At 67.6% G+C, this 9,630-nt stretch overlaps 1 protein-coding gene and 2 long non-coding RNA genes across 4 annotated transcripts; all 3 read right to left on the reverse strand.

Annotated features, from left to right (window-relative positions):
• Positions 1-3,590: 3,590 nt before the first annotated feature.
• Positions 3,591-3,946, reverse strand: LOC139999951 (uncharacterized). The gene is made up of 3 exons (XR_011805346.1): positions 3,870-3,946; positions 3,702-3,777; positions 3,591-3,625 (listed from the first exon to the last, which is right to left on the reverse strand). It is a non-coding gene; the product is annotated as an uncharacterized lncRNA (long non-coding RNA).
• A 3,463-nt stretch (positions 3,947-7,409) lies between these two features.
• Positions 7,410-9,187, reverse strand: LOC139999918 (integrin alpha-L-like). 2 transcript variants are annotated; one of them, XM_072029567.1, is made up of 6 exons: positions 9,177-9,187; positions 8,635-8,780; positions 8,215-8,351; positions 8,006-8,122; positions 7,849-7,917; positions 7,410-7,455 (listed from the first exon to the last, which is right to left on the reverse strand). In XM_072029567.1, the coding sequence occupies exons 3-6, from the start codon at positions 8,299-8,301 to the stop codon at positions 7,432-7,434; spliced, it is 297 nt and encodes a 98-aa protein (XP_071885668.1). In that variant the 5' UTR covers positions 8,302-8,351; positions 8,635-8,780; positions 9,177-9,187; the 3' UTR covers positions 7,410-7,431. The 2 variants fall into 2 exon arrangements, with proteins under 2 accessions (XP_071885668.1, XP_071885669.1); XM_072029568.1 differs by lacking the exon at positions 9,177-9,187 and having other exon boundaries at positions 8,635-8,907.
• Positions 9,188-9,253: 66 nt separating this feature from the next.
• Positions 9,254-9,630, reverse strand: LOC139999944 (uncharacterized). The gene is made up of 3 exons (XR_011805343.1): positions 9,567-9,630; positions 9,379-9,493; positions 9,254-9,299 (listed from the first exon to the last, which is right to left on the reverse strand). It is a non-coding gene; the product is annotated as an uncharacterized lncRNA (long non-coding RNA).

A 9,630-nucleotide genomic window follows, 5' to 3' on the forward strand; every position in this document is an offset into this window, starting at 1 on the left:
GCGGCGCACGCGGGACGGGCCGTGGTGCTGAGCCACGACCGGGGCTGCTGCGCCAGGCCGGGCTGGACCGGACCTGGCCCAGCTGGACTACCAGGTGCGACCCCAAAATCCCCGTGTCGCCCCAAACGGGGGATCGGGGCAAGAATCCCGATCCCCAAGGGTTTGGTCCCCAAACTGGCCCTCCGCCGCAGGAAATGCCGCGGCGCGTTGGGAGGAGCTGGAGGTGAACCTTCTGCGCCAGGTGAGGGGTAGGGGGGATTTGGGGAATTTGAGGGTTTTGAGGGGATATGGGGGGGATTTGGTGGGGACTTGGGAGGATTTGGGTGGATTTCGGGGAATTTGGTGAGATTTGAGGGGTTCATAGAGGGTGAGAATCGGGTGGGATTCATGGGGATTTTGGTGCCGATTCGGGCCAGGCGTCACCTGGGGGGTGCCGCCGGGGGCCTCTCGCCATCACCCCCCTGCACCCCATTTACCCCCCATTTACCCCCCCCACCAAGGGGGTGCTTCTCGCGGCCGTTCACCGTCATGCCGCTGCTGGCCGAGGCCTTCGCCCGCTTCCCCGGGGTGCCCATCAGCATCGAGATCAAGGACGACGACGACGAGCTCATCCGGCAGGCCTGAGCCCTCATTTGCATATGCTAGTGGAGAAGGGGCGTGGCCTGCTGACGTCACAACCACGCCCACTCCCCAGGTGGCGAGCTGGTGCGTCGTCATCACCGCGCCGGCCTCCATCACCCTCTGGCCTCGACCACCGCATCCGTCGCCGGAGGCCGGTGGCGGTGGTGGCCACGTCCTCTTCTACATCACGTCACACCTCCTGTGACGTCACACACCCCCAATGACCGCCACAACCCCCAGTGATGACGTCACACCCTGCTTTTCCAGCACCCCGCCATGCCCTACGGCCGCCCCGCCGGCTGCTGCGCTGGCCGCCCACCGCCTGGGGCTGCTGCCCCTGCTGCCCCTGGGGAGGCCGTGCTGTCCTTACCCTGCCCGCCATCATCAATCGTCAGTTATTTTGGGGAAATTCGGGGGGTTTGGGCAAATCCGGGGGGTTTTGGGGCAAATCCAGGGTGGTTTGGGGTGAAGGGGTTCAAGCTGGGGTTTCAGGGGGTTTGGGCTGGGGTGAGGGGTGGTGGGGGCAGATATGGGGGGGTTGGGGTGATTCAGGCCAGGGCTGGGGGTTTGGAGCATGGGGCGATTCTGGGCTAAAAATTTTAGGGGGTTCGGGTGGGGTTTTGGGGTGGTGGGTAGGGTGGGGATGGAGGCAGATATGGGGGGATGGAGGGGGGGTTGGGGTGATTGGGGGTAATTGGGGGTAATCTGGGGGTTTTGTAATCTGGGGGTTTTGGGGGATCTGGCGGGGTCCTAGCGTGGTGCCCCCCAGGACACCCCCAAATCCCCCCCCCCCCCCCAGCACGCATTTTGGGTGCCGAAGGGAATCCGGGGCAGGCGCTGTCCCTGCTGGCTCACAAGCCGGCTGCCCCGGCGATGACGTCATAAACCCTCGTGATGACATCATACTCTCCACATGATGATGTCACTTCCCCCCACCAGTGACATCATGGTGACGTCATGACCAACCCCCCTCACCAGGTTCATCATGACCAAGGGGCTGCTGCAGGAGCTGTTGGTTGCATTCCAGGTGGATCCGGGGGCACCGGGGGATCGGGGGGGTTCTGGAGGGATTTGGGGGATTTGGGGCGATAGGAGGGGTTTGGGGGGTATTTGGAGAGATTTGGGGGGTATTTTGATTTGGGGGTTTGGGATGGTTTGGAGGGATGTAGGGATTCGGGGAGGTTGGGGGCGATTCTGGGGTTATTTCAGAGGATTCTGGGGGTCATTTTGCCCCCAGGTGGTGCTGTGGGTGTGAACGAGGAGCGCGACTCCGCCGACGCTCCGCCCGCGGCGCCAGCGGGGGTGATGACCGCACCCACCCGGGCGGCTGCGGCGGACCTGACGCCCACCCCCTGCCTGGCCCAGTAGAGACCACCACACACCAGCACAAACCAGACAGACCAGCACACACAATCACAAACCACTATACCCAAAGCTCAAACCAGTACAACCCAGCAAGCAAGACCCGACCCACCCACCAACCCAGCGCTGGGCGGGGCCTCGCACCCGAGGGGCGTGGCTCAGGCCCTTCGTCCCACTCTCCGCCATTAGGCTTCTTCCCTTTTGTTAGGCTTCGTCCCCCAGCCGCCCCGATTGCTTGCAGCCTGCGCTAAGAAGCGCATGGGGGGGAGATTGGGGGGGGGGGAGGCAGGGTCAGGACCGGATCGACGCCACCATCATCGCGACCGTGTACGACCGCGACCCATGCTACGTCTCGGCCCCCAGCGCCAAGGAGCGATGGCGATGAGGACGAGGAGGAGGAGCCCCTGCACGCCGCCCCACGGAAGACAAGTAGGAAATTCTGCACCGGCACCAGCTGACCTCCGCTGCCCCCTATTGGGGGACAAAAAAAATTCTGCAGGGGTCAGAAATTGGGTCCCCAAACCGCTTCTTCCCGCAAAAACAAAGCGTGCGCCCAGGAGAATTCGGGCCCCAAGGTGTGGGGCGAAGCGCTCGGGTCGTCGTAGGAGAACCAGAGGCCGGAGCAGAGCCGGGGGCGGGCGGCGGCCTGAGGGGGCGGGCCGGCCAGCAGATGCCCCCTCCCGCAGATAGATGCCCTCCCGCTTCCGGGCACGCCCCTCTCTCGGAAACCCCCCCCCATTCCGGGTTCCTTCCCCATCTGTCTCACTACAGCCTGGTCGCGCCCCGCCCCCTTGGAGCCCCGCCCCCCTTTGGAGCCCCGCCCCCCTGAGGCCCCGCCCACCAAGCCCCGCCCCTCACCGGGATGCTGTGGGGCTCCATGCGGGCCTCCAGCAGGATCCAGGCGCTGTCCCCCAACAGCCCAGGGGCAGCTGGAACAGGAGGAAAGCGGGGGGAGGGGCAGGCCTGGGGGGGGCAGGGGCCAGGGGGGGCCCTGCCCCCATAGCCCCGCCCCCACCCCATACCCCCCCCCCACAACCCCCATAACCCCTTCTACCCCATCACCCACGACCCCCCCCACAACCCACAACCCACACCCCATAACCCCAGCCCATGACCCCATAACCCCCCTAACCCCACCCCATAACCCCCCATAACCCCTTGACCCCATAACCCCATAACCCCCCACCCCATGACCCCATACCCCCTCCCCTATAACCCCATGACCTCATAACCCCCCCCCCACCACCCCACCCCACCACCCCTCCCCCACAACCCCCATAACCCCCATCACCCTCCACCCCACAACCCCCACCCCCATCACCCCACAGCCCCCCATAACCCCACCCTATCCATGACCTCATCACCCTCCTATGACCCCCACCTTTCCATGCCCTTCAGCTCCTTGACTCCTTCCACCCACCCTTGTCCTTTGTAACATTCAGCCGCTCTCCTCCTGGGATCTGGGTCAAACGGGGCCCCTCTGATTGGTCTCACATGGGGTTTGGCTCACTGAATTAGGGTCGGGGGGCTCTCACACGCGGATGGAGGGGTCCCAGAGCAGGCGGTGGGGCAGGGATGGGGGAGGAGACGGAGTGCCCCCAGCGCGATGGGGGCGTGGGGGGCCTTGGAGGATGGTGTCCAGCTGCGGATTTGGGGAGGGGGTCAGAGATGAGGGGCAGAATCTGGGTGTTGGGAGGGGGTTATTTTTTGGTCCTCACCTGGTAGCGGTGCCGCAGGAATTTGGGACGGAGGTCGTCATCGGTGAAGTTGAGGTAGGAGGTGGAGTTCTCCTGCCTGGGGGCAAATGGGGGTGGGGGGTGATAATCGGGGAGGGGTCTTAATTGGGGGGTGTTGATCGGGGGCAGGTCCCATTCTGGGGGGGTCACCATCTGGCGACGATGCTGACGGCGAGCGCACGGGGACGTGCCAGGTGACCACGTTGTCGCTGAGGTGGCGGTCCGGCCGTTGTCACTGGGGCAACTGCGTCACCTGACCCCCAAATCTTCATCCCTCTCCTTCCCCAAATCACTCCCGTCTCCCACCTGCTGGCGTTGGCCGTCAGCTCCAGCCGCTCGTCCCACGAGCTGTTCTGCAGGACGTCGAAGACCACACCCCCTCCACCTCCACCTGGTTGCACGGGGGCTCAGCACCACGACCCCCACCCATGGTGACCCCCCCACCCCTCCACCCCCCCAGCCCCCCCCAGCCCCCACTGGCTGTCGGCGCGCAGCACGGGCCGGCTGATGTCTGGAGCCCAGGTCCGTGGGCCCGGTGGCCGTGGCCATCCCCTGCCCCCTGCAGCTGATGGCCCACGGGGGAGCCGCCTAAATCGAGGCACAAGGTGGTGTGGGGTTCTGAATCGGGGTGGGCCGGGAGGGAGGGGCCCCAATGGCCACAGCCCCCAGACCGGCACCTCGGTAGGGTCGGCTTGGCCATAGCCAAGGTTGACCTGGCCTCCTGGGCTATGGCCTGGGTCGACCTGGCCTCCGGGGCCATGCCCGGGGATGACCTGGCCTCCGGGGCTATGGCCTGGGTTGACCTGGCTCCGGGACCATGCCCTGGGTTCACCTGGCCTCCGGGACCACGCCATGGGTTGACCTGGCCTCCGGGGCCATGCCCTGGGTCCACCTGGCTCTCGAGACCATGCCCGGGTCTGACCTGGCCTCCGTGGTCCTGGGGGGCCCGGCCGGAGCGTTTGGCGCTGCCCGCCGTTGCCCCCCTGGGTGCTTCAGCATGAGGGGCTGGAGCCAGGGGGGCTCCCCGGGAGAGCCGCAAACTGCACCTGGGTGGCTCCGGCCCTGCGGAAGGAGAGCCCCGCGGGTGGCGGAGGCGCAGGGTGGCCCCGGAGGCGCTCTCGGTTTTGCAGTTCAGGGTCACCGCCAGCTCCACGCCGGGGGCCCCACCAGCACCTTCCGCGCCCCGGGGACTCCGAGACCCTCAGATCGGCTCGGAGCACCCCGCGGCCGGCCTGCCCGCAGTTCTTCTCAGGGATCCTGAGGAGGGGGGTGGGGGCTTGGGGTCAGCCAGCCCCGAGTCCCCGCTGTAGGGTCGGGGTCAGGGCTGGGCACCCCCCCGGAGCCCACCTTGGCCGCAACCCCGTGGCGCCCGGGGTTGAGGATGAGGCCGGGGGGCGCCCCGGGGGTCCTCGGGGTGCAGGGAGAAGTTGATGGCCACGCGGATGGAGGCTACGAGGAAGCCCCCAGGCAGGTCTGGGGCGGGGAGGGGGGCCCGGCCAGCGGCATCCCCCCCCCCCCCCCCCCCCCAACATTTGTGGGGTCACCCTGGGTTGGGTCCGAACCAACTACGGGTGACCCATCACCAGGGCCTCCGCTATGGGGTCCCATGACCCGGAGCCCCTCCCTGCCTGGCTTCCCACCCCCCCGGAGACCCCCAAGGCGTTTTGGCCGTCTGGCCGTACCAGGACGCGCATTGTTCTCCAGGCACCTCTCCTCCTCCCCGCAGCTCCAGGCACCCCGTTCCAGTGCTCCGCCCCCGGCCCCACACCCCCCGGCCCCGAACCCGCTGTGGGGCCGACGGCCACGTGGAAGGCGAGGGGACCACGGGCCGTCCTGGGGGACAGAGGGGCGCAGGGTCGAGCGGGGTGGACGCCCCCACCCCCTTACCCGGGGACCCCCACCCCAAGGCAACTGTGTAGGATTTGGTGTCCGAGGCGGCCCTGGGAGGCAGAGCCGGAGCTTCACTGGGGGCCGGCGTGGCCGTGGGAGTCGACGCCGCCTAGGGGAATGAGGGGGGAGAAGCTAGCAGCGGGGTCACGTCACCATGGGCAGAGAGCGGGGGACACGGGGTGGGGGGCTGTCCCAGAACTGTCACGGTCTGTGGGTGGGGTCTGTCCCCAACCCCACCCCAACCCCACCCCTACCCCACCCCAACCCCACCCCAACCCCGACCCCAATCCCACCCCAACCCCACCCCAACCCGACCCCAATCCCACCCCAACCCCCACCCCAGTCCTACCCATCCCAACCCTGACCCCAACCCTTGCCTGAACCCCACCCCTACCCCCACCCCAACCCACCCCAACCCCTACCCCAATCCCACCCCAACCCCACCCCAGCCCCCAACCCCGCCCCACCCCCACCTCATCACCAGCATTGCGCCCCTGTGCCCCACGGCCAGGTCGACCATCCCGTCCCCGGTCACGTCCATGGCCCCGTCCAGCGCCTGCCCGAAGTAGCGGATCCCGAAGCCCCCCGCCCGGCCCTGCAGCCGCTGTGGGGTGGGATTGGGGGGTCAGACACGGCCCCAAAGCGCCCCCCCCCACCCCACGTCCCCCAGGTCCCACCTGGCTGTAGTGTGGCTCCACGCCCCCCGTGCGCCCGGGGAAGACGTAGACGGCGCCGTGCTCCTCGTCCTCCATGGGGGCCCCCACGGCCACCTCGGCCACCCCGTCCCCGTTCAGGTCGCCCAGCGCCGCCAGCGCCGCCCCCCAAACCGCCCCAGGGGCTGTCTGGGGGCTCCCCAGAGTCCCCGGCCCTCCTCCAGCTCTCCAATCCTGGGGGATTGGGGGGTTGGAAGGGTGTCAGGATGGGGTGGGGGTGGGATCGGGGGGGATTTGGGGGGGATTGGGATGGGGATGGGATGGGGATGGGATTGGTTTTGGGATTGGTTTTGGGATTGGTTTTGGGATCGGGATTGGCTCCCCCCCACGCCCCCCCTCACCTTCCGCCATGCGTAGAGGGTGATGGCGTCTCCCCCCTGCGCCCGCCGAGTGAGGGGCCCCACCAGCAGCCCCTTCTCGCTGGCCCCGTCCCGTCCGTCCAGGGCGCAGAGCGTGGCCCTCACAGACGCCCCACCTACGAGACAGCCGCTCAGGGGGTCCCCGTCCACCCTCCGGCACTCTCCGGGACCCCCCTCCTCAAATCCACCTGCTCCCCGGGGAGGCTCTGCAGCTCCTCCCAGCCCCCCGGTCGCCGCCTCGAAGACCACCACGCGCCCCACCGCGCCTGTGCCGGCCCCGTCGCCAGCAGCGAGCGCCCCCCGGGAGAGGGGCACCCCCACCACCGAGTAGCCTGCAAGGGAGGGGGGTCACCCCAGTGAGTGAGCGCCCCCCCAGTTTGCCCCCCCCGCCCCCAACATCCCCCAGTTCACCCCCAGCTGCCCCCAGTTTGTCCCCCTGCCCCCAAAAATCCCCCCAGTTCCCCCAGTTTGCCCCAACATCCCCCGAGTTCCCCCAATTCGCCCCCTGACATCACCCCCCCCATTCCCCCACCACCCCCAAATTCCCCCCTCCCCCATTCCCCTCCCCATCATCCCCCACCACCCCCCACCCCCCCACCATCCATCTGCCCTCCATCACCACCCCCCCCCCCATAACCCCCCGCAACCCAGGTAGGTGTCGGCCATGTTTTGGGCCAGGGAGGGGCTGGGCATTGGGTAGCTTTGGGCCCTGGCCCCATTTTGTAGGAAGCCCTGGCCAGCCGCCCGCCCTCACCGCCCCCGCCACCTGCCGGCCTGGGTACAAGGGGGATGGGGGGGCCACCGGGTTTGGGGGGTTTGGGGGTGACACCAGGTTTTGGGGGTTTGGGGGTTTTGGGGGGTTTGGGGGGTTGGGGGTTATATAAGGTTTTGGGGGGTTATATTTGGGGGTTGGGAGGGGTTTTGGTGGGGGTTGGGGGCTGTATTGGGGTTTTGGGGGGTCACATGGGGGTTTTGGGGGTGGGGGGATTTTGGGGGGGTTTGGGGGTGATATGAGGTTTTGGGGGGTTTGGGGGGTATTGGGGGGTGACACAAGGTTTTGGGGGTGACGGGGGTTTTTGGTTTGGGGGGATATTGGGGGTTTTGTGGGCTCAGATCGGGGGGTTTGGGGCTGGGGGGGTCTTCGGGACCCATGGCGCCCCCTCCTCACGTTGACGGCGGCGACGCTGAAGCCGCTGGAGGAGAGCTCGAGGTGGAAGCGGTTCTGGTCGCTGGTGCCTGCGGGACAGAGGGGGAGATTTCGGGACCCCCAACTTTAATATTTGGGGCTGGGGGGTACCGGGAGGTGGTTGAGGGGCGGGGCCACCTTCGATGTCGTAAATCTTGGCCTGCACCCGCCGAACAGCCCCCGCAGCTTCTCGAAGCTGTCCAGCACCTTGACGAACTCGGAGCTGGGCCGCGAGGCGAATTGGCTGAGGTAGAGCTGGTGTTGGGGAGGCTTGAAGTCTGTCCCACCTGTGCGTGATGTGTAATTATCTACTCTTATTCACCACCCCCAGGACCCCCGTCCCGCACCCCGATGATGTAGCGCACGATGCCGCGCTCCTCGGCCGCCTGCACGGTGCCGCTGTCGGTGGCGTCGCCGTCGGTGATGATGATCATGACCTGCTTGGCCCCGTCCGCGCCCCTGCTCGGGGGTGAAGATGTTCTCCCTGCGGGGTGGTGGGGGGGGTTATGGGGTGGTGGGGGTGGTTATGGGGTGGTGGGGGTGGTCGTGGGGTGGTGGGGGTGGTTATGGGGTGGTTATGGGGTGGTTATGGGGTGATGGGGAGGGTGGAGGTGGCCATGGGGTGGTGGGGATGGTGGTCGCGATGGTGATGGTGGCCATGGTGATGGTGGGCATGGAGGTGGTCATGGGGTGATGGAGTTGGCCAGGGTGGTGGAAGTGGCCATGGGGTGATTGGGGTGGCCGTGGGGGGGTTGCGGGGCCCTCACGCCACGAATTTGATGGCCGAGAAGGTGTCGGTGAGGCTGCGGAGCTGCACCAGGTCCCGCAGCAGCTCCCGGGGCCGGGGCCGCTCGGCGTAATCCCGCAGCGTGAAGGCCGTCTGCGGCCGGTCCGAGAACTGCACCGCCGCGAACTGCGGGGGCAACGCCGGCCGCTAGCCCCCCCGCAGCCCCCCAGCGGCCCTATAGAGCCCCACGGGCCCTACAGACCCCCATGGGCCCTATAGATCCCCCCATGGGCCCTACAGACCCCCACAGGCCCCACAGATCCCATGGGCCCCACAGACCCCTCAGGGCACCCTTGGGTGCTGCTGACCCCAAGACCCCCATAGAGTGCTCGTTGTCCCCCTATAGATCCCATGGCCCCCTTTATCCCCCATAGATCCTTCTCTCTATAGACCCCAAGACCCTGTAGCTCTCAGCCCCATAGCCCCCAGACCCCATAACCCCCAGCTGACCCCCAGCCCCATAGCCCCCAAGACCCATAACTCCAGCTCACTCCTCGGCCCCCGGCCCATAGCCCCCCTCACGCGGATGGAGCTGTTGTCAGCTGCTCATCACTTCCACCATGAAGTCCGAGCTTCTCCACTGTGGGTCATGTGCGGGCTCCCCGTCCAAGAGGAAGGCCAGGTCCACCGAGCCCAGCAGGCACCCTACAGGAGCAGCGGGGTCACCCCAGGACCTTGTGGGGTCGGGGGTCCCCTCCCCGCGCCCCCCACCCCAAACCCTCACCCTGGAAGCCGGGGCCCAGCTCCTGGTGGGGCCGCAGCTCGGGGCCCAGGAGGACGCAGGCGCCGCTGACGAAGACGTTGCGGTCGCACTCGCGGGTCAGCCCGGGGCCGCACGCCTTCGGTTTGGGGTTTTTTATGGTGGGTTCGAGCCCCCCGGGTCGGCCCCACAGCCCCCACGCCCCCACTCACGATGGTGGTGTCGCCGTCGCGGGTCAGAGCCATGCCCATGTGGGACATGGAGTGGTTCCCTGCG

This window comes from Anas platyrhynchos, chromosome 30, assembly GCF_047663525.1.
Source record: "Anas platyrhynchos isolate ZD024472 breed Pekin duck chromosome 30, IASCAAS_PekinDuck_T2T, whole genome shotgun sequence".
NCBI classification, from domain to species: domain Eukaryota; kingdom Metazoa; phylum Chordata; class Aves; order Anseriformes; family Anatidae; genus Anas; species Anas platyrhynchos.

Coding starts and splice junctions, on each gene's coding strand:
- LOC139999918 (XM_072029567.1), bottom strand. CDS start 8,301: ATGATCATCATCACCGACGGCGACGCCACCGACAGCGGCACCGTGCAG. Junction 8,123..8,214: donor TCGTGCGCTACATCATCGGG/GTGCGGGACGGG, acceptor CCCCAACACCAG/CTCTACCTCAGCCAATTCGC. Junction 7,918..8,005: donor CAAGATTTACGACATCGAAG/GTGGCCCCGCCC, acceptor TCTGTCCCGCAG/GCACCAGCGACCAGAACCGC.